Here is a 23666-nt window from a genome sequence, read left to right as displayed (position 1 = left end):
TAGCGGTTGCTGGCCATCACACCACTACCTCCTTGCTGGAGTCTCAGTCTGAAAGCACAAGGTCTGTCATCTCTGACTCAACTTTTGCTCCATCCATTATGGTCATCAAGAGTCAGTCAATGAACAGTATAGCTTTCTAGTATTTCCTGGCCATTCCACATGCTGTCCTTCAAACAGGTCAAAAATCTTGCTTTACATATTTTCAGTGGCAGAGAATTCTACATCATCTTCATGTTGATAGATTGGTGGCACCAACTTCGTCCAACATCTCTTTGCTGTTGGCTAAAGGCTTTTTCATCAGCAATTGCTTATCTGACCTTTTCTTAATTGCAATCAATTCTCCCACATACATAGCAAAATCGTGCCTGCCAGTCATCTTAACAATTTCAAAAATTGACATCACCTATGTTCTTAATGATTACTGACTTCTCATCTGAAGTATCTTCCCTCCCATAATAACTTGCTTAAAGTTATCATTCTTGGAATTAGGGTTTTGCCCATAGAAATGAATGGATGGTCCTCACAAAGATATGAATACAAACCTGTCTGTGTGTGTGCATGTTTTTTTTTTTTTTACATTGTGGGAATCATATTTCAGGTCCCCACATAGATCTGTGAATATAATAAAAAAAAACTAAAAATGCCAAGTCTCTTATTTTGTTTGGTTACTTATGACTAAGGTTAGGGCTGGGTAGGGGTTTAGGTTGTCATGTTGTGATTGGAGTTTTCCCCATAGAAGTGAATGGAGAGCCCCCACAAAGATATAATTACAAACCTGTGTGTGTGTGTGTGTGTGTGTGTGTGTGTGTGTGTGTGTACACAGTCTGTATAGGACCCTCCATTACCCTGCAGGATAAGTAGCTGGACAATGGATGGACTGTATATGAGCAGTACCTTTCAAAAATTCCCGCAGATTCTTTTAATAATTACGGTCAAAGGAGAGGATTTCATTGGTTGAATTTTTATATGGAGGAGGAGCAGAAGATCATATTATTTTGCTTCCTACTTCCCTGATCTAACGACAGACGTTGGAACACTACCATAAAGTAAGAAGTTTAAATAATTATATGCAATTTATATGTTTAATAAATAGATTTATGCGAAATATTGAGAAGCCGGGTGATTGGTTGTGTTTTTCCTACTTTTTTCACAATCGCTTGTATTTTAACTACGGATGGAATTAATTTGTATGATAGCAAGTGTTTGTATTGTTTGCGCGTAACATTATAAAAAATATATGATTTCAGGAGCCGGTGTTCAGGGTTGCGTTCCGTAAGCCCACCATGATAGTAATATGTAAATTTAATCGGCATCAGTCCAAATTACGATCATAGTAATACTAAAGCGATTTTGGCAAATGAATTCCAGTTGGTTTCGTTGGTCAAGGTCCCTTTAAGAAAATGCAGGCTGCTGTTTGGGGGCGTGTCTATGATCCCGGAACTGCACCCTCTATGAGGCGGGCGTCAGTGCGTGTGGAGAAGCTAGCTAGCTCAGTTACCTACCTGTTTATAGCATATAAATGGGTTTTATATGCTAACTGCTTCATTTTCTTTGTTTTTGTTGAAAACACGATGAACAGGACGCAACTGAAGCGGTCGAAAATTCTCGGCATGGCTCTCGCAGGCTTGGATTCCGTGGATCAAGATGGAGAGACGGAGACTTTTTTAATGAGAGCCATCAAAATAACTTTTGTTGTGGCTCTCTATTGGTTTATATCTATTACTATGGTCTTTTTAAACAACCATTTGCTAGATATCCGTGAACTGAACGCCCCCTTGTTCGTGACATTTTTCCAGTGCCTTGTAACCGTGGGTCTTTGCTGGTTCTTGCACCTCACGTCGAAGCTGTGCCCCGGTGTCGTGGACTTCCCCTCCCTTAAGTTTGACCATAAGGTCTCAAGAGAAGTCTTGCCACTGTCATTCGTCTTCATCGGCATGATTACTTTCAATAACCTGTGCCTGAAACATTTGGGGGTTGCGTTTTACACTGTAGGAAGGTCGCTCAGTACAGTTTTTAATGTAATCCTGTCTTATGTCATACTCAAGCAAACCACTTCTTTATATGCGCTTCTGTGCTGCGGAGTGATTTTAGGTAAGTATATTTCCTTTTACTTTACTTTTTGTCACTCAGCCGCTTTTATATATAATTATATATAGAATCTTTATAACATGACGGCTGTTGGGTTTATTTTATTCTAGCTGCAAGTTTATTATGAATTTAATAATAAATGATACATTATCTTGCAGAGAGGTAAGGGAAGGTTATCGTTGAATTTTGGGATTGGTGTTTTTTTTTAAGTTCTGATTACTGACATTTGTAGAGCATAAGGCCTGAAATGGCATGGAAGTGATTAAATAACTTTTATTAATTTGACACAGGAGGGTTCTGGCTGGGTGTCGACCAGGAGGGGGCAGAAGGATCACTGTCCTGGTTAGGAGTTGTCTATGGAGTCCTTGCCAGTATGTGCGTGTCCCTAAATGCCATTTACACAAAAAAGGTGATGCCAGTTGTGGATGGAAGCATATGGAAGCTGTCATTTTACAACAACATCAACGCATGTGTCCTATTTGTTCCACTCATCTTTCTCTTCGGTGAGGCACCAAAAGTCTACAGTTTTAACGGGATGGACGACTGGAACTTCTGGGGCATGATGATCACTGGGGGAATCTTTGGTTTTGCCATTGGCTACGTCACTGGCCTTCAGATTAAATACACAAGTCCGCTGACGCACAATGTGTCGGGCACGGCCAAAGCCTGTGCACAGACTGTGCTGGCTGTCGTGTACCACTCCAGTATCAAGAGCTTGTTGTGGTGGACAAGTAACTTGATGGTGCTGGGTGGCTCCTTTGCTTACACCTGGGTTAAAGGGATGGAAATGAAAAAGGTTCAGGATGAGCCTCAGTCAAAAGCTAAGGTACAAAAGAATGACTCTGGTGTGTAAGGAATCTGGGATGGTCTTTGTTTAGGGCAAAGACCCTTTATGTGTAAGAAAGTGGACAAGATAATATCCTAATGCTGGCAATGAGCAATGCAACATATATTTCGTTGCCTCTATTTGGCCTGCTTTTTTTTTTTTATTTTGTTCATGTAGCACATACAGTGTTTTGTGTTATTTTTATGTGATGTATTTTTCTCTTCTTTAACAAAGGGTTATTGTCAGATTATTTATTTGCATTACTCATTCCATGTATTTTGGTATTAGACACTGCAGTCTGAGATCACAAAGCAAGTACGGTTTCAAACTAGAAATACTTATGTCATTCTACTAAAAAAACTTTTGTCTGCTTTTGTGTCTAAGTATGGCGTATTCAAATTTTGCGGTTGACTTTTGGAGCGTTTCGATATCAACAAGGGGAAAAAAATCAACATTAATTATGACAAATTGTATCTGGTTCATTAAAAGTAGAAACCAAAGAATAATCAATGTTATAAGATTAATTAAAGGAGTTTTGGGATTTCTAATTAAGAGCACTCAGGGTGCTTTTGTATCAGATTGTGTTTTATTTTTTGGCTTGAGTGGTAAACTGAGTGGCATGGTGGTTCATTGATTAGCACTCATGCCTGACACCTTCAGGCTTGGGGTTTAAATCCCACCTCCATTGTGTGTGTGTGTGTGTGTGTGTGTGTGTGTGTGTGCACTCGCATGCGCAGTTTACATGTTCTTACTGTGTTGTGTGAGTTTCCACTGGGCACTTTGGTTTCCTCCTGCAGTTTATACAGTTAGGCTGACAGGCACCTCTAAATTGATCATGTGATTAATTCAGCTCAATTCAATTCTATTAAGTGTGAGTGTACCCTGCAATGGCATGTCATCCAGGGTATACCCCAGCCTTGTGCCTTGTGCTGCCTGGAATAGGCTCCAGACTCGGCCTGACAAGGATAAATACCTGCAAGAGTTGGAGTGGGAAGCTGAAAGAAAATTGGTTAAAGACAGATTCTCTGGTGTTCTGTGTGGTGAATAACTAACACATCATTGATCTCTTGAGTTGGAATGTAATGGGCAGTGTTGTTAAATGTGGTTGTCAGAATAAAGATGTAAAATGTATTTGAATTATCAGATTTTGTTATATGTTTGATAAAATCATAATACCTTTGAATTAAAATGGTTTCAATACTGGCTGAATAGTATGTATATTGAAATTTTGATTTGTTTGATTCCAGTAATATAACTTGTGAGAAATTAAAATTAGTTGAACTGTTGGTTGAATCAGTAATTTCCAATGCAGTTGAAGTTTACATTCTGCACCCTTTCAGGTTTGCTATTTGAACAACTTCTGTGATCTGAGTAGCCTTACTGATTTTGTTGAAGAACCTTCACCAAGCCTGTTACACAATAGATTTTTTCTGTCGTATGTTTAACTTGCTTTCATTTAAATCCATTTCATTTTTATTTAGTTTCATATGTTGATTGGCTTCCCGTGTATAACATTACCTGTTAATATAACGTATACATTAATAGATATATCTTTAACTGCAGGATGTGAAAATTATATTGAAAACACCACTAGATGGAGCAGTTTCACATTTATTAGGATTTTTATGTCCTTGCTGGTTCTCACAAAAAGCTGTGGTCTTTCATTCCGTTCCTTTTTTAAAGATTGTTTTAAGATTATATATATATATATATATATATATACTCTATTGTTTAAATTATGAATAGTATTCAGTTAGTTTAATAATGACAATCAATATGCTGTATAGTATTGAAAGCTTGTCAAATTTCCAGTAAGTTGTATTTATTGATCCTGTTTCTTATTCCATTTGACCGAGATGGTTCAAATATTTCTGTAAATGTGTTTTAAAATTTGTTTTTCTGTTTGATCCGTATATTGTCGAAACCTGTGAACATTTCTGTTATTGTCGATTAACAAACAGGACACAAAGTGTACTACACAAATCTAAATTGACAAATAACTAATTATACGGTTTATAAACATAATGTAGAGATTCTTTTAAAAATAAACTCTTTAAATGCCTTGGGTGACGGTTAGTTTGTATGTAATAAAAAATACAAATTTAATTGTTTCCAATTGTTTTACTGGGTTGCATGGTGAATTTTGAACATTCACATTAATTCATACATTTCTGAAGTACTACAATGAAAAATAATCGATTTGCTTTAAAAGTGACGATGTTATTGTGAAGATTACTCGAAGATGACTCGAAGAGGTATTTTCCGCCCCTAATTATTATTCTAGCTACGCACCAGAGAAACGTTGGGGGACTGGCCAACACGTGCCATGTAGCCAATAAAGAGCGACTGAGAGCAGCGCTTATTGTAATATTACTCACGTGTTGCAGATTGGCCAATAGAAACTGCAGGAGAGGGTCCAGGAATCATTTTCACCCTTTACTGGTCAGGCTTAAAATCTAAGCAGGTACGGAGGAGCTTATGTATCTGCGAGTATGTGAAGTGACACGGGTGTAACCACCGCAAGAGAAAAGGCGTCATTCCCGTCCAAAAGAACTGGCATCATGGTCGTCAATTCTTTGCATTGGTTCCGGAAAGGGCTGAGGCTTCACGATAATCCGGCTTTACAGGAAGCTTTGAACGGAGCAGATACTGTGCGGTGTGTTTATATACTGGATCCTTGGTTTGCGGGTTCTGCTAACGTGGGTATCAACAGATGCAGGTCAGTGATGTGAATCACGTCTCACATGCATGGTGCTTGCTTCTGTGCATTACCCACCATCACCTTTCTTGCTACAAATTCCATCGGCTCGATGGCTGGCTAACATGTCCCGTCTCAGTGTCCCAATCTTCAATAATGCCCCATGCTTTAATTGAAAGGTTTTTAGCTGAACATTGACCTAATAACTAAGCAATTTTGATGATGTTCATGACAATTTGCATCGTAATTTGTAACACTGAATGAAATACTGAGATTCGTTTTTGAAGGAGTTGAACGTCTTATTTCGTTGTATTTAATCATCATTATTATTATTATTTTATTATTATTTTATTATTCGTTTTCATTCTCTTCTGTATCAGTTATGTACCTCATTACCTAGTTCGTCCTAGCGAACACTCCCACCCGGTGACTTGCATTTTATGCAACTACATCAAACTTCAATATTCAGTTTATCACTCACATGATTCTACTATCCATTTAGTTGCACCTGACCTTTAGCTGTTGTATTACGTTTTTGAAATGTTTACAATTATTTACATATTTTTTACGTTATTATTATTATTATTATTATTATTATTGTTGTTGTTGTTGTTGTTGGAGCCGTCAATATTCAACCGAGCAACTTGTTTAGGTGTCCAGGCAATTGTTGACAAAAAGCTCGTATTTTCACCAAATAAAAATAATATAGGGGCTAATTAATATCTGATGTAATCAGATGGTTTGGATGAGGCTAATTCTTTAGACGTTAACCTAAAGCACTGGGTGAGAGTTTTCCACATTTGTTAAATTAACTGCACCCATATGAGCAAATGTCAGATTAACGTGCATAAACTATTTTCACCTTGCAGGTTTTTACTTGAATCTCTGGAGGACTTAGATACAAGCCTGCGAAAGTTGAATTCAAGGCTCTTTGTGGTTCGTGGGCAACCTGCAGATGTATTTCCACGTTTGTTCAAGGTCAGTAAGAATCTGCTAAATATATAGCTTCAGTTGTACAATTGTTTAACTTCTCATAGGTGTGTTGTTCTTTATGTCTTCCAGTTGAACCATTTCTCTGTGCCATTGATATAGCAAACATATACAGTAAAATAAAGCCACTGAATTCCTGGACTACTAGTTACCAAGAGGTTTGTTTATTCAGTGCTGTAAATCAGGACTCAGTTTTGGTAGCTGTAACGGTCCTCTTGGATGTTGGAGCATGTCTAATGCATACATGTCAATCTTCCTTACCGTGCTGCTGAAGGTATATGCACATCTACAAGTGGTGTAGAGGATGCCACTCCTACACTTGTAGCATATTACTGTAATGAATTTGGTTTAGATTGACTCACTGTAGAAATATTGTCACATATATATATAAAATATAAATGAAGATTCATTAAAGTACAGTGTTATATCTGCTATGTAAAAAAATCTATTTAAAGAGCATTTAAAGTTTTAATCATTAATCTAATTAAAAGACACTTGGATTCTTGTTCATCTTTTTTTTTTGTTGGTAAGTACATGGTAAAACACTAGGTATATTAGCAAGAGCTTGCATCCCAGTTTCAGTCTTAATTGTGGCCTGGAAAAAAATGGTATTTTCTAATTTTTTACATGCTTTCGCTCCTTTACCTTGGTCATTGAGCCAATGCTGTGCCCTCATTTTTCCCTTTGTTCCATGGTAAACTCTCTAAGGTGTCATGTTTCTCTCTCATCCATCTTTAGGAGTGGAATGTCACCCGTCTGACCTTTGAATATGACTCTGAACCGTATGGAAAAGAGCGGGATGCTACAATTATTAAAATGGCAAAAGAGTTCGGAATAGAGACTGTTGTGCGGAACTCACACACACTGTATAACCTGGACAGGTAAGAAGGTTTCACAGTATTTCCAGCTAAGAAATGCATTCAGTATATCCCAACCCTGTGGATTAAATATGCATTGCCTGTGTCAAATCTTGATCTTTTACAGTTGAATAATATTTAGCTTGCTTGTTGTGTTTAGATAACATTAGGAAATGCTGAAATGATTAATGTTCTCAGTAATTCGTACTGTTCATCAAATATCATTGTAATGACTAGCAAACATGTTTGCATTCAGTAATATTAGAAGTAAAATGTCATTCCAATAAAATACAGCTAAAGACTAGAGCTAATAAGAATACAGTGAAGCCAGGAGGTTGTTTTGCTTACTAAGACAATGGATGCTAGTTGTATTTAATTGTTTATTATCTTGAAATCAAAAGTGGTAAAAAAACACTGAAGTGGAATCCAGTTTGAATAAGCTATTTTGGATTTTTTTTCACGTGACATTTGAAATTATGTGGAAGAATAAGGTATTATTTACCATGTCATGCTTTGAATTATTGTTTGGGATTTAGTGTCTTGCAAACTTTTCATGCTGTGTCTGGAATGTGCACAGTCTGGGTTGCATAAATATGGTGAGAGCTGCTATTATGCATCCCTAGGTTTGACCCAAAGTAAATAGCTCTGTTACAAGCTGCTGGGACAGAATCTTGCTTGTACTGGAAAATGTGCGGCACACAAAGTGCTGCCATCTAGTGGTAGTCTGGGGGAGCCAATCACACTACAAAACATGTGCAGCCAGGTGGGAGGAGATATGGTCTCAGTCACCACTGCAGACACGTGTGCTTAGACATTCTGCAGCAGGCACATGGCGGCCTCATGACATGACGAGTACTGGCAGGAAATGATCTAACCGGTGGAGTAAATCAGTCCCTGATTATAGATGTTGTTGTGTAAGCTTCAGCCGTTGATCTCCGTGTTGTGGGCAGGATTAGGAGAAGTCCTTAAGGCATGTCCTTACATTCTCTAGAATGTACTACTGAATTTCCAAATACTTTCTTGTTTATCTGCATTCCTCTAACTTGCGGTAAAAGTAGAGTAATAGCCTGAGACTGGTATTGTCTGTCAGCTGGATTGAGTATTACAATTCATACAATAATTGTATTTGCCATCTCCAAATGTACATCAAAGTACGATGTTGCACGAGTCCATTTCCAAATGATTTTAGGCCGATTTTAAAAAGCTGTCATGTTCCTTGTGTTATTACTTTCCTTAACACCTGTATTAAAAAATTCTCCTCCTTTTCACAGGCTGCTTCCAATTAAAATATTAAAATGAGGTTTGCTTGTTTATTGTTGTGCAGAATTATTGAACTGAACAACAACAGCCCTCCCCTCACCTTCAAACGGTTCCAGGCGATCGTTAACCGTCTGGAGCCGCCCAAAAAGCCCCTGGCGACAGTAACTCGGCAGCAGATGGACAGCTGTTGGACAGATGTGTTGGTCAACCATGACGAGCAGTTTGGGGTTCCCTCCCTGGAGGAGTTAGGTGAGGGATCAGCGTCAATCTCTCTGTCCTCCATGTGGGTTATCTATAGCACGCAGTGCCACTTTTAGTCCTTGATTTATTTTTGGCACTCTTAAAAGAAATAAATAGAAACTCTTAATTACCACACCTAACAATACCATTTTTTTTGTACCTGAGGTACCAGCTGAGCTACTACTATTCAGATCATATATTAATATAAGAAGTGAATATCTGTGGCTAAATTTAAATTAGTGTTTAATGTCCTGTTCACTGTGATCGTTAGCGGAAAGGCACAGAGGTTAGGGTCTGAGTCCTGACTCCTTTCACATACTGTACAGGTCAAGTATTCTCAAACTGTGCAGTAGAAGGTGGTTTTCTGAATATTGTGTAATAAACTTTGATGTGTTTTTGGTTGCCGGTCTCTTCACTTGCGTTTTTTGTGTATAGTGTGTAAGATAGGCTTGAAATGATATCGTTATTCTGCAGTTGTATCGCTTGCTCAGTTAATTACGAATGGGGTCTCTCTCCCTCTAGTCAAATTTATCATGGGGCAATTTAAGTGTATCACTGCAGGGATGCACTAACTCAGTGGGGACACATGAAAGAACAGGCACAGATCTGATGAACCTAATTACTTTAAGATGAGTCACACAAAGTGCTCTTGAGGCACCAAGCAAATTTCCTGACCCCGCACCCTGATGCCAAGCTTCTCTGTCAACTGCGTGTGTTTGCATGTGCTACACAAAGTGCTGCCATCTAGTGGTAGTCTGTGGGAGCCCATCACGCGACAAAACGTGCAGCCGGGAGAGACAAACACGTGTGTTTAGACACTCTGCAGCAGGCACAGAGAAGCTTTGTGTGTGTCTGTGTGCAAGTACATGAATTGTATGTATAAATAACTCATCACACAGTTTTTAGTTATTAATCATGATATAATCGCAATTTACATCAAAACCATGGATATTTATCTATGGATAATCAATCCGTAAATGTAGAATTAAGACAAAGGGGGGTATAATGGGTCATAACTGGATCATTATCTTTCTTTTTCCTTAATTATACAGCCTTTGTTGTGTAAACCAGGGGCTCTCAAACTTTGTTTTTAGGTCCACATCAGATTTTTGTCATACTGTAGGTCCGGAACAATTTCTGTATCAGAACAACATTTCATGAAATTTAATGAATTAGACTTTCAATGTGGAAATCAATATTTGTCAATTATGGGAACTTAACGTAAAGACTGGTTTAACACTTGATTGTTTCGGCTTTCTGTCATGGGGTGCAGTAATTGTGATGAGTAATGTGTATGTAGAAATGTTGGTGGTTCTATATTGTATTCTTGTATTTCAAGCCACATTGAACCTTTTTACGCTTAACCATTTTGATTCATAAGGTACATTACCAGCTGGGTCCAGATGAGCTTGTGGTTTGGACCCCTGATTTTAATGGCCATTTATTTCTTCTGGCTTAGTGAATCAGTGTTATATTACCATTTTGTTATGTAGCAAACAGAAGTATTTCAACAAGTCTACAGTCGTGGCCAAATGTTTTGAGAATTGCTTTTAAAAGTTTGCTGCTTCAGTGATTGTAGATCTTTTTGTCGGATGTTTCATGGTATACTGAAGTATAATTACAAGCATTTCATTAGTGAAACTTAATTATATTAAGTTTTTGCAAAAGAGTCAATATCGACTGCCCTTCTTTTTCAAAACCTCTGTAATTCGCCCTTACATGCTGTCAATCAAATTCTGGGCCAAATCCTCACTGATGGCAGCCAAGTCTTACATAATCAATGCTTGGAGTTTGTGGGGTTTTTGTTTGTCCACTCGCCTCTTGATGATTGAACACAAGTTCTTAATGGGATTAAGGTCAGGGGAGTTTCCTGTCCATGGACCCAAAATTTAGATGTTTTGTTCCCTGAGCCACTTAGTTATCACTTTTGCATGGTGACCCATCATGGGTCAACAAGGCATTGTTGGTCACCAAATTGTTCTTGGATGGTTGGGGGAAGTTGCTCTCGGAGGGTGATTTGGTACCATTCTTTATTCATGGCTGTGCTCTTAGGTACAATTGTGAGGGAGCCACTCCCTTGGCTGAGAAGCAACCCCACACATGAATGGTCTCAGGATGCTTTACTGTTGGCATGACACAGGACTGATGGTAGTGCTCACCTTTTCTCTGGACAATCTTTTTTCCAGATGCCCCAAACAATGAAAACGGGGATTGATCAGAGAAAATGACTTTCCCCCAGTCCTCAGCAGTCCAATCCCTGCACCTTTTGCAGAATATCAGTCTGTCCCTGAAGTGGCTTCTTTGCTGCCCTTCTTGACACCAGGCCATCCTCCAAAAGTCTTCACCTCACTGTGTGTGCAGATGCACTCACACCTGCCTGCTGCTATTCCTGAGCAAACCCTGCACTGGTGGTGCCCCGACCCCACAGCTTAATTATCTTTAGGAGATGGTTCTGGCGCCGGCTAGACCTTCTTGGGTGCCCTGATGCCTTCTTCATGACAATTGAACCTCTCTCCTTGCAGTTCTTGATGATCCGATAAATTGTTTATGTAGGTTTAATCTTCATAGTAGCAATATCTTTTTGCTTTATTACAAAGAGTGAATAAATTTACTACCGTAAAATCCATAGTATTTGCATACTTCACTCCACCTACTTGCTTTCTTATTTTAGCTAACGAAAAAAATAACCGAAAGATTCCATTTAATTACATGGTAGATTAATTTGAGAGCTCAAAATAGTGAATTAAAAGCAAAAACAAAAGAAGTAATTCATGTGCACATTTTAGGGATCACATGAGCAAAATTTCAGCTGCATGATTTAACAGATTGCTTTAAAAAAAAAAATATCTATTTGTGAATCTGCAATAGTTCTTATTGTCACAGAAAATATTGGTCTTGGTGCAAATGAGAAATAAATAGAATATACATAGACATATTTAAAAAAGAATAATTTGATACTTTAAGACATGGACATCAAGTCATTCACACAGAAATACAAGTAGCCACCTAATTGGTGGGGAAAGATTCTGCAAATTGGCATATAGGTGGAACGTGCAATATATGAATAGATGTAGTTTCGGAGTCACATGCTACAATTAGGACTTGGAGCATTCTGGTAAAAACTATTCACATTTCCAGTTCTGGTATTTCTAGAAATTGTACAGGATGGTGAGTGTGTGAGGAGTACAGATCAGACGTGCGGAGTGGGTGACAGGCCTGTCCGGGGAATTCAATACTGTCATTCCAACAGCCCTCCCCCCTTTCTAGTATCACTTTTCATGAAAAAGAACCCTGACCATAAACCTACAAGCACCGCCGCTGGTACCTTTGACCCCATAACAGGAACCTCTGGAGAATTCACTTGCCTTTGTTGTTTTTCAGGGTTTAATACAGAGGGACTGAGCCCTGCAGTGTGGAAGGGTGGTGAGATGGAAGCCTTGGATAGACTTAAAAAGCATTTGGACAGAAAGGTGCATAGCCATGTGTGTCTCTGTGTGTGCGTGCATTTTGGGTATAAACCAGAAATCATTTATTTACTTTAACCACATTAAGCTTCAACTGATTTATTTTTTTTTAAATCAATATTGTCATAATACGCTACTTACCACCTTATACACGGACCAGTGTAACTTATCAAAATAAAACCCACTTAAATTCCACCACTTAACCTGATTGAATCCATGGATTAAATCTGTTTTTCCCCCTTTTGATTTCCCAGGCTTGGGTGGCAAATTTCGAAAGGCCCCAGATCAATGTTTGTTCCCTCATCGCCAGTCCTACTGGTTTGAGTCCTTACCTGCGGTTTGGCTGCTTGTCATCTCGGCTGTTCTATTACGAACTACGAGACCTCTATTTCAAGGTAATAAAGACTTTTGAAAATGTGATCTACATAATGAATGTTGCTATATGTAATGGCTTCAGAGAGGGATGCTAACAGAATATTCCTTTCCCTCCGCTCAAGGTTCGCAAGCACACCAGCCCACCACTCTCGCTCTATGGCCAGCTGCTTTGGAGGGAATTCTTCTATACGGCAGCTACGAACAACCAAAACTTTGACCGGATGGAGGGAAACCCCATCTGCGTGCAGATACCGTGGGACCATAACCCCGAGTCCCTGGCTAAGTGGGCCGAGGGCAGCACGGGCTTCCCCTGGATCGACGCCATCATGACGCAGCTGCGGCAGGAGGGCTGGATTCACCCGCTGGCTCGGCATGCTGTTGCCTGCTTCCTCACACGGGGAGACCTGTGGCTCAGCTGGGAGAGCGGAATGAGAGTATGGCCATGAGAGATTCTCACTGATGTACTGTTGGTTAATTGTATGGTCTCCCACACTAAAGGTTACTGGATCAAGTCCTAGGAATGCTGTGCTGTGCCTTTTGAGAATGGGGCTTGTCCTAAAGTTCAGATGATTAGATTCATGATTATATAATGCAAACAGTAGTAGCTGCTGACTATGCAAGGAGATCCCTCTCAGCTAGCTATTTGAGGATGTTTATCAGTGTTGGGGTTTAGTATCTTGGAACTTCTTTACTTTATTGGGTACAGGGGAAACTGATATGCACTGATGGGTGTCTGTTGGCAGATAATGAGCAGGAAAACATCTCTCTGACCATATAGTCTGTAAGTGCAACTCATCTGTAATTGGAGGTGAGGCTTAGGATAATGGCTCACAGAAAGTTCTCCAAGGTTGCTTGTTGACCAGAAAGAAATCTGTTAAATATAAGCTGACTATGGCCTACAAGGCCTGTAGTATTTCCCAAGGTCACTCTGTGGAACAGAGGGTTTGATGTTCATTTGTTCTGGAGGTGTGCAGAATCATAAATGAGAAGACGCTGTAGCTGATGACCTTCTCTGAGGCTTTGGCAAAATGCCGTAGTTTTGCTCTTGGGGTGCAGTGCCAGGACCAGAGAAGAGCATGATGATGCACCTATAGAATTTCACCGGAATGTGTTTAGTACAAGGTGGTGTTTTCAGAAGGAAACTGTTATTTTCACCTGTTTGATGGTGCTTCTGAGGTAGTTCGGCATGTGGTCATTATTTTAAGGATAAATATAAAGGCTATAATCCAGAAACAGACTGAAGGTTCAGTCTTTAATGTATCTCTTAGATCAAATGCCTTAGCAGTTCTTATGCTTAGCTGCATGCTTTACATTTATACATTCAGTTGTAGCCAGATGCTTTGCTGTTTAAAGGATCAGGCCACTCAGTGCATGTGCCATATCACAGGAAAGCAAGGTTATTTATAGCTATGAGTTCCACCTCTCATTTTCCACAAAAAGGTACAATTAGTATGATACCAGTGGTGAATTCTGAATTGCATTACTTGTCAACGCAGTGTTTTATAATTAAAAAAAAATGTTTATGGGAAACCCAGCTCCTGGATTTTATTTTTCTTTAAGAGAATAGTTTTTTTTCACTAGTTGTGTGATTCTATTGTTTGTCTGGACATGAGACCTCTCTATATTTGAGTATAAAAGTATTTCTTATATAGGTATCAAACATTCTGAAACTTCGAGTGTTGGAGAAGTAACTTGCTTGTTGATTTGTTGATCTCAGTACAAAATAAAATTAATGAAAATGTTGATGTTTTCAAAATGTTACCTGGTTATCATTGCTAGAGTTTAGCGTAAGTTGCATTGTCCATCAGTAGTAACGTCAGTGCCATTTACATTTTCTCCACACGGTATGTGCAGGCACTTGAGCTAGAAGCTTTTTTCTGCCCCAGGTATTCGAGGAGCTGCTTCTGGATGCGGACTGGAGTGTGAATGCGGGAAGCTGGATGTGGCTGTCCTGCAGTGGCTTCTTCCAGCAGTTTTTCCACTGTTACTGCCCTGTAGGCTTTGGAAGAAGAACAGATCCCAATGGAGAGTACATCAGGTATTAACAGAATTATTCTTCTTTCACATTAAATAAGTGTTTGATCAATTCTAGATTATTTAAAAATGGTCCTTGCTTGATGATCTCACAGACCACCCTCTCCATACAGCGCATTATCCCTACAACAAAACACTTAAGATTGAAAAAAGTACGCTGCTTTATACTAGTTATGTGTGCCCGTATATTGAGGTGTGTCAGATTAATTAATAAGAGTTCAATAGTAATTTATTTATACTACAGTAGTTCCTTAATAATTGCATTCCCCAGACTCTGGGTACTACATATGGTTTAAGCACCAAGCCACCATCTCCGCACAGACGCCAATGCTGCCACAGTTGCTTTGGTATATAAGGCGATAACTCAAAAAGCATTTGAAGATCTTTTTCAAACTTTGCAGAGGCATTGTACGAGTACTGAAATGGAACTGATTACAAATTGAAGTAGCATCACTTAGTGCAATGGATCGCAAACTCGGTCCTCAGGACCCACTGTCCTGCTTGTTTTCCAGCTATCCCTGCCCCACACACGAATCCCAGCTGTCTTTCAGCTTCTAATTGACTGAACACACCAGGTAAGCAGCAGTGTGTAGGGCAGGGATAGCTGGAAAACGAGCAGGGCAGTGGGACCCGAGGATCGACTTTGAGAACCACTGACTTGGTGGAAGCAAAACAATATAAAATGCAAAAAAAAAATTGTGGATGAAGATCTACACCTAGTTTCATTTTCAGACAAATTGCCCCAAAAATGCAGCTGTGTGCAAGGAAGGAAATAACAGCTATAGAAGATACTTGGTTGCGTGAACACAGTAACTCTAAAAGTATTGTATGGATCTTTTTCAAACTTTTCAGACAGATTATACTCATGATGAAGAAGAATTGATTAAATTTTGAGTCAGTAATGGCTAAAAAAATAATGGGAGGTAGTTACAAATGTTTGATCCCATTAGCGTGGTAACTCCAAAAGAATTTGACAGATCTTTTGTTGTAAGGTTGATGATCTGGACTTGATCAAATTCTGAGACAAATCACACCAACATTGAAGAAATGGCACTTAGTAACAGGGAAGAAAAGGATGAGATTACTGGAGGATTATCTTTGTGAATAGGATTGGTCCATTTATTTTATGTGCAATTTACCCTATTTTGATGGGCCTTTTTAACTTTTCATAAAACTGTCAAATTACACCTAAAAATGTACTCTTGATCAGATTCAAAACACAGCCATCTGCCATCTAAACTTATTCCGTGGATCTTTTTGCGAGTTTCCCAGGAACATTGTACAGGTCAGTGATTCTAAAACTGTGGGGCGCAAGATGATTTTTGAATATTCTATAAAAAAGTTTAGACTTTGGTGTAAACGTATCACGCAAAGTGCTTCAAGGTCGCTGGCTCAACTGTGTGTGTGTGTGCGCCGCATTTCCTCATAGTGGCCAGGGCATTTATGCACCTAAACCACAGAAATAACAGCATTTATTTGAAGCAGGCTTGTGTTATAGGCAGTCCTTCATTCATAATTACCTCTGTTATCGCATTACGCTGTTAATACAAATTCTACATATGAATGAATCAGGTGCCACAATTGTGAGTTTGAACCCTGTAAAACATACCAAGTACATTTATTGTATACTGTATATTATTGTATTTACAAGTAGTATAACTGCAGATTACAGTATTGCAAGTAGGGCTGCCACTAATGACTTTTCCTATGAATTAATTTATCCACTATTTTACTGAATGGTTGATTTTAATCTGATTAATTTTCTTCCAGAAAATCAAATTGGCAGTTTAATTTAAGTTCATTTTATTTTGACAACAACAACTTGTATGTTATTGCAGGGCTTTGATAACGGACGCCGGCTTTTTGGCGCTATATGGGCATTATTTTGCCCACAATTCAACTAGCAGATTGGTAGTATGCCCAAAATATTAATGATATGCGTATTGTGATGCCCAAAAGTTGAAATGTTTAAATTTGACACATCCTTCTTATTAAATTTGATTAGTGGAGCATGCCATGTGCTATTGTTTTGGTAAGTCATGGAAGCGTTAAAAGAGGAGATATTGTGGATTGACTAGATATAACGACATTGGTGGTGTGGCGGTACTTTTTGCAGCACATAAAGTCTGACACTTCTTTTTTTTTTTGGTAAATACAAGGATAAAAGATATTAAAATGCTCTCTGTACTAATAGAAATGTAATACACATTAATAATCAACGCTTTCATCAACAATAATCAACAGTGATTTTTGCCTACTCTGGCAGTCCATCATCTGCAAAGCACCTGTGCGTTTTCTCTTCATAGCGCTAGTGCTGCTATGGTATGCCATCGAACTTTGCACGGTGTGCAAATCATCTTTTTGTTTTGTAATAATTTGAACTATTCCCATAATTATGCAGTTATATTTATTATAATGAGCTGAAGCATTTTAGAAATCATAAAAGTAATTACGAGTACAGAATCCACGTCATCGATTACGTCGACTAATCTTGGCAGCCCTAATCAGAATTTTTAGAAGTGACTAACAGTCCAAGCAGTTTCCTTCTAAAAGTTCATTCTTAAAGTTAATTTTTCATCAATGCCATGTAATTCATACATACGATTAAGTATGTGTGTAGTATGACCAGTCACGTACTGAAGTTTACAGTTCAGAAAACTCTGGAATATACCATTAGTGTATCTATTACAATTCTTACTGTTATGTCGCAGAAAAAAATGGTTATAGTGCAAAATACAAAAATCAACTATAAATATTTAAGCAAAAAATATGTGACATTTTCAAACACACTAAAACACATTTAAAAGACACAGAGGAATACAAGTATCCACCTAATTGGTGGGGAAGGATTCTGCAAGTTGTCACATCAGTAGAATGTGCAACAAATTAGTAGGTATACTTTCAGTATTCAGGAAAAACACATTTATTAACTTTCACTTTTACTACAGGTTATCCATCTAATACTTCAAGAATTTATACAAGTTGGTGAGTGTAGGACAAATACAGATCAGATGGATATAGTAGTATAGTATAGTGCTAAAAAAATACATTAGGAAAAATTCAACAGCAATGTCTCTTACCAAACATCATGACACGATAAGATAATCAACAGACTTTGTTGTGAGCAGGTTAATGTAGGAACTATTCTATACTCTTCTACCGAATTCCACCAACCAATCGTATCATTGCGCAGACGATAGTGCCAGGATCCTCATGCTCATTTCTCATGTGCTTCTTTGCAGGAGGTACATACCAAAGCTGAAGAACTATCCGAATAGGTACATCTATGAGCCCTGGAATGCCCCAGAGACAGTGCAGAAAGCAGCTAACTGCGTGGTGGGCAAGGACTACCCCAAGCCTATGATAAACCACGCTGAGAGCAGCCGCCTCAACATAGAACGGATGAAGCAGGTCTACCAGCAGCTGTCACACTACAAGGGACTCAGTAAGTGGTAACAGAAGCCATATTATCCTCTGACATTTACTACCTTAAAATATCTGTAGGATTTAGCTACTTTTTTAGTAGGACACATCTGGGAATATCAAAGTTGCTACCGGAAGTTGTGTCCAGTGAGTAGAGAACACTGTTCCCTCTAGACCAAACGAAGGTCCAGCTTATAACTGCCGAAGGCTGTGTTCTTCATATGAGATGTTACATCAAGGTCCTCTAGCAGTTAGTAAATAAAATTGACTTCATTGTTAAATGGGTGTGGGAATCTAGTGCTCATTCCCTCCTACTAAAAATGAAGGCCATCAGATACATCCATCCATTTTCCAAACTGCTTATCCTACTGGGTCGCGGGGGGTTCGGAGCCTATCCTGGAAGCAATGGGCACGAGGCAGGGAACAACCCAGGATGGGGGGGGGCATCAGATCTTTGCTTTCAATTCTTTGGTGTGATGATTAGTATTCCACTTAATTATTTTAAATAATTAACCTCAGCTGCTGCAGATACTTTGCTTGTTAGGATGATAACTCCTAAAAACCATTAGATTGACTTTTCATAGTCATTGTATTGGTGAGGAACTAAAGCTGGTGAAATTTTGAAATCTCCCCAAAATTGAGAAATGAGTAGTTTTGACACTTGATTCTGATTTACACATTTCCAGTTGATTCACCCAGTACATTCCATAAATTGTACAGGTTGGCAAGTGTGGGGCAAGTATGGATCCAAAGATGGACAGCATGCGTGATGCAGTTGTCCAGGGAATGCAATCCTGTCATTCCAACAACCTGCCATTCTAATCAAATAGTTTTGTGGTCACCCTTTTGAGTATCCCTCTAACAAGTCATTTTACATCATTTTTGATGTGAACAAGTGACAAGGTGTCACTAGCCGATCTGTACAACACCTCTTCATCAGCCATGCCTATAGCTCACCTTGAATTGTTTTTCAAATGCGTCATGCAGGAAAGAGACCCTGTGGTAGAGACTCATGATATAATTTGGTGAATCAGCACAGCAATCTATTAGGAAGTCAGTATTTTTGTGAACATAGCACATATCCAAAGTGTAACTACCCGATGTGTACCACCTGTCAATGCAGGATCTTAATCAACTCTGTATGTGAGTCATGCATGCACTGCACCATCTGAGCCAACCATGGTAGTTAATCTTTTCGAGTATTAATCTATAAACGACTTTAGACCATCTGCCAAAGTTGCACCCTTACCAATTCTAGAAAGTTAAGGCCCATCTCATGTACTTGCGTGAATTTTCATAAAATGGTTGATTACCTACTCCGGTTTCCCCCCACAGTCCAAAAACATGCTGAGGCTAATTGGAGTTGCTAAATTGCCCATAGGTGTGCATGTGTGAGTGAATGGTGTGTGCGTGTGTGTCCAGCGATGGGCTGGCCCCCCATCCTGGGTTGTTCCCTGCGACCCAGTAGGATAAGCGGTTTGGAAAATGGATGGATGGATGGTTGGATGGATATATTTGGCTTGCACCACTCGCACATGCACTACTCACATCCACAGTTGACTCAGATGCTGTAGTGACACCACTTGCCCACGTGGTGCCTTGTACATCTGCGACCTTACATAGCATTTTAGAGCGTGCGTGCAGCACATAATGTTTTCTGGCACTGTCCCATGTGTCTAACCTTTATATAATGCTGATTCTAATACGACGTGATTGACTTGCATAATGCCATTATGTAGAAACAGGTCTTTATTAAGATAGAAAGCTAAAGATGTAGGTGTTTGATTAGCAGAACAGCTTGGCTCCATTATGGCAGCAGTCAAACTGAAGTGTTTCAGTAGCTAATCAGGAACAGTGTGCCCTAGATTAGAGAAAAATGAATGTGACCCCCATCCTTCTGTGAACAGTAGAATTTGTAATTTTGGGAGAGTAGCTTGTTAGATTCATACAGTATTGTGCTTCGAAGCTGACTGAACTTCAAGCTTGCTTATTACCCAGCCTTTCCATGGCAAAGACTTGCATAACATGTAGTGAAGTAGTGGACATGTTCATCCATTGAAAATGTGATTATGTTCAATGAGCTGTGGCCCACAGTTATGAAAGCTTAGTTCACCCAGGCAGACCATGTCAGATTTGGCCGGTGATGTATGAACCTCGTTAGTGTTGAAGATCATTCAATCAGGGCTAGATGGAATTGTAGGCAGTAAGTGATAAAATGATGTTTTAAGTTTGTTTTTCATCCATCCATTTTCGGTGCCCGCTTGTCTTGTGCAGGGTTGCTGGAGCCAAGAGCCGATCCTAGCAGCTATGGGCACAAGGCAGGGATTCTGTTAAAATATAACTTATCTGTGTTTTCAAGATGACAGTATAAAATACTGTATCATTCCCTTATCTTTCTAATAATGTGCTTTATATCCATAAATGAAGTTTTATCGCAGGGGCGGCATGGTGGTGCAGTGGTTAGCACTGTTGCCTCACACCTCTGGGACCTGGGTTCGAATCTCCGCCTGGGTCACATGTGTGTGGAGTTTGCATGTTCTCCCCATGTCGTCGTGGGGTTTCCTCCGGGTACTCCGGTTTCCCCCCACAGTCCAAAAACATGCTGAGGCTAACTGGACTTGCTAAATTGCCCGTAGGAGTGCCTGTGAGAGTGAATGGTGTGTGAGTGTGCCCTGTGATGGGCTGGCCCCCCATCCTGGGTTGTTCCCAGCCTCGTGCCCATTGCTTCCGGGATAGACTCCGGACCCCCCGCAACCCAGCAGGATAAGCGGTTTGGAAAATGGATGGATGGATGGAAGTTTTATCGCAATGCTTTTTAATTATTGTACTGCAGGGGGCAGGAGCCTTTAGCTTTGTTGCCTTATGAACATTTCTTGTTCTGAAGTCCGTTCATTCTTCCAGGCTTACTGGCCACTGTTCCCACTATTCAAGAGGAGGTAGAACCACCAGCGATGGAGGGCTCGGGTGCCCACAGCAGCACTGGTACAACTGGTCCCTTTAGCTAGTACAACTTATTCCTATTCCGTTGTAAAATTAAATACAGGAAAGGTAAATGGATTTGAATGGAGGGCATGTAAATTAACTAGAAGTTCTTCATTATTAATGATGTATTCAGTTAAATTCAGAACAGTATTTTTAAATAAGTTTTAATAGTGATGATGATGATGATTATAGTGCACCTTTGAGTACAATATTAGTTTCTATTACGTACTCCATCAGCACAGGGGACAAAATGCTGTCCAAATGGATAAATACTGAATTATTTGCGGTCATCATTGGAAATGCTGATGGCAAACACATTTGGTTGATTGGATTTAACAGAGCTGGTTCTAATGCGTTTTCCGCTACAGACATGTGCCCCACTCAGGCTAGCAGAAAGGCTTTGTTGAGGAAGAGGGAGAGACCAGCAAAGACGGAGAGAGCAGCTGCATGCACACCACCCAAGGTGCAGCGCATCAGCACGCCAGACGGGAGTGCAGATGATCAGCAGTAGCAGTATGTACCGCTGGCACTGGCTTATGCCTTACATGAACTACCCAGCCTCTCAAACTGCATTGGTGCTTCCCAACACTGCAGATAAGGACTCTCTGTGTCTGGCTGAGTCCCTAAATACTTTGAGTAACTATGAGTAATTGAAACATATTTTACTATTTCTGATCTTTCTTCTCAGGAATATTTTGCAACTTACAACTTCGGCTTCCCTGCGGCTAGTGGCAGTCTGTGGTGTGACGTATGTGCTATGTGTCCCAGATGGCGCTGGCCGGACCTGGAGTGCAGCCTTCTGACGTGAGGCACGAAGGGTTTTCCTGATGTTCTACCCTGTGCTGCCCTCCTGTGCTCCCTGAGGTGTGAAAATGCTTCTTGACAGCAGCAGTCAGCAGAAAAGTAATATGCGAGAATCTCACTACAAGGTTACAGAAGATGCTCATGCCTGCCATTTCTGAACGTCTCCTGCATTTACTAAATTTTTGAGCAGTGCAGCGGTACTAATTTGTGAGTTTTTCCTTTTTCTGTTAACCATGTGGTTTTGGATTGTCTTTTAACATAGCATGGCATTCCATTAAGCAATAAATCCAGAACACTCCGGTTTCCTAAATCAAAATTCAGTCTCTGCTGTTTGTACTGACTGTGCTGCCATCACATAATAGTTTAGGCACAAGAATTATTCTCTGTATAATCTGTACTTATGGCATACTAGAAGTATGAGAAAACACACATTGATCTGCATTTTTTAATGAAAAATTTAATTGTGTTAGTCAAGTCAAGTAGGTTTTATATTCATTTCAACCATACACACAATATACAGTGAAATGAGATAACGTTCCTCCAGGACCATGGTGCAACACAGACCAGAACAAAACAGAGCGACATCATAAGTGCAGACAGGACACAAGTGCAATAAAAACAATTTGACAAGACAACATACAGTGCAAATTAACCATGGTAATAGTCTGGATACAGTATTTGAGGTACTATATGGTAGCAGCGAGGGTTATTATGTGTAAAAATGCTGTGGTAGAAAGGCGATGAAAGGCAATAGATGCATAAACATACATGTGCGTTTATCTTGTTTGCATTTGAGATTTGTGACTAAAAAACAAATTTAGTAATATAGTATTATTTGAACATGTGAAAAGTAAAGAGGTTTTTAACAAGAAGTCATTTTTCAGCTCTGTACTGTAGGTGTCATATTGCTGTAGTCTGTGAGGGGCTGTATATTACATCTGTGATCCCAAAAACAAGAGCGGACCACTACATCTTCATGTGGGTTCCATCTTGTTTAAGGGTGTTCAAAAGACAGAACGACAGCACATAAGGCCAGCTGCCTCACAAATAGTTCAGTGCAGCTCTTGGCAAATCGACAACCTAAGCATCCCATCAGGTCTCCTGTCGACGTGGGAAGCTGCACGTGGAAATACCATCCTATGAATACCTGATAAATATATCTCCAGTATTTTTTCCTTTAACTTCCAAACCAAGCTTAAAATTACTATATGTTTAGTAAACTGTACAAGAATTCCTGCTTGGGCATGTACACCAGTATTAACTGAACCCTGTTCTTCTGGATCCGGCACAACTGGGTTAAATTTACATCATTTTATTACATTACATTATTTACATTATTTTAACAAGCATATTTGCCTAGATGTTTGAGAACATTTATGGGGTGGTGGGGGTTGCACCATGCTCTTAATCAATGATCCTGTGTGTTTTGGGATGCAGAATGTGAATCATCCACAAGAGGCAGACATGCTTCTTCTGCTGAAGTACTGCATTGCATTTTCACAAAATATATTAACTTTATTGAGGTGCTGCTAACTATAATGTGTGAAGGCTCTCTGTCCCTACAAAACTCAAAACACAGGCCTAGAAACGTCATGAGCAGCAATTATGAACAGACATCCCTAACA

At 39.5% G+C, this 23666-nt stretch overlaps 2 protein-coding genes across 3 annotated transcripts; both read left to right on the top strand.

Moving 5' to 3' along the window:
- Positions 1 to 979: 979 nt before the first annotated feature.
- Positions 980 to 5025, top strand: LOC125704256 (GDP-fucose transporter 1-like). 2 transcript variants are annotated; one of them, XM_048969685.1, is made up of 3 exons: positions 980 to 1046; positions 1580 to 2091; positions 2379 to 5025. In XM_048969685.1, the coding sequence occupies exons 2-3, from the start codon at positions 1611 to 1613 to the stop codon at positions 2939 to 2941; spliced, it is 1044 nt and encodes a 347-aa protein (XP_048825642.1). In that variant the 5' UTR covers positions 980 to 1046; positions 1580 to 1610; the 3' UTR covers positions 2942 to 5025. The 2 variants fall into 2 exon arrangements, with proteins under 2 accessions (XP_048825642.1, XP_048825641.1); XM_048969684.1 differs by lacking the exon at positions 980 to 1046 and having other exon boundaries at positions 1440 to 2091.
- Positions 5026 to 5049: 24 nt separating this feature from the next.
- LOC125704252 (cryptochrome-2-like) lies at positions 5050 to 22913 on the top strand. The gene is made up of 13 exons (XM_048969677.1): positions 5050 to 5169; positions 5302 to 5633; positions 6482 to 6590; positions 7341 to 7483; positions 8784 to 8968; positions 12341 to 12429; positions 12678 to 12818; positions 12921 to 13232; positions 14685 to 14836; positions 18075 to 18277; positions 21157 to 21237; positions 21606 to 21750; positions 22006 to 22913. The coding sequence occupies exons 2-12, from the start codon at positions 5476 to 5478 to the stop codon at positions 21746 to 21748; spliced, it is 1716 nt and encodes a 571-aa protein (XP_048825634.1). The 5' UTR covers positions 5050 to 5169; positions 5302 to 5475; the 3' UTR covers positions 21749 to 21750; positions 22006 to 22913.
- The last annotated feature ends 753 nt before the right edge of the window (positions 22914 to 23666 follow it).

The sequence above is a fragment of the Brienomyrus brachyistius genome, chromosome 11 (assembly GCF_023856365.1).
Source record: "Brienomyrus brachyistius isolate T26 chromosome 11, BBRACH_0.4, whole genome shotgun sequence".
NCBI classification, from domain to species: Eukaryota; Metazoa; Chordata; class Actinopteri; order Osteoglossiformes; family Mormyridae; genus Brienomyrus; species Brienomyrus brachyistius.
Note: the sequence above shows the minus strand (reverse complement) of the source record. Positions and strands in the feature narration are given on the sequence as shown.

Excerpts from the sequence above, each read along its gene's own strand:
- LOC125704256 (XM_048969684.1), top strand. The coding sequence starts at position 1,452 with ATGAGGCGGGCGTCAGTGCGTGTGGAGAAGCTAGCTAGCTCAGTTACC. Across the intron at positions 2,092-2,378 it reads GTGCTGCGGAGTGATTTTAG|GAGGGTTCTGGCTGGGTGTC; the intron begins GTAAGTATATTT and ends AATTTGACACAG.
- LOC125704252 (XM_048969677.1), top strand. The coding sequence starts at position 5,476 with ATGGTCGTCAATTCTTTGCATTGGTTCCGGAAAGGGCTGAGGCTTCAC. Across the intron at positions 12,430-12,677 it reads AAAAGCATTTGGACAGAAAG|GCTTGGGTGGCAAATTTCGA; the intron begins GTGCATAGCCAT and ends TTGATTTCCCAG. Across the intron at positions 14,837-18,074 it reads CCCAATGGAGAGTACATCAG|GAGGTACATACCAAAGCTGA; the intron begins GTATTAACAGAA and ends GCTTCTTTGCAG.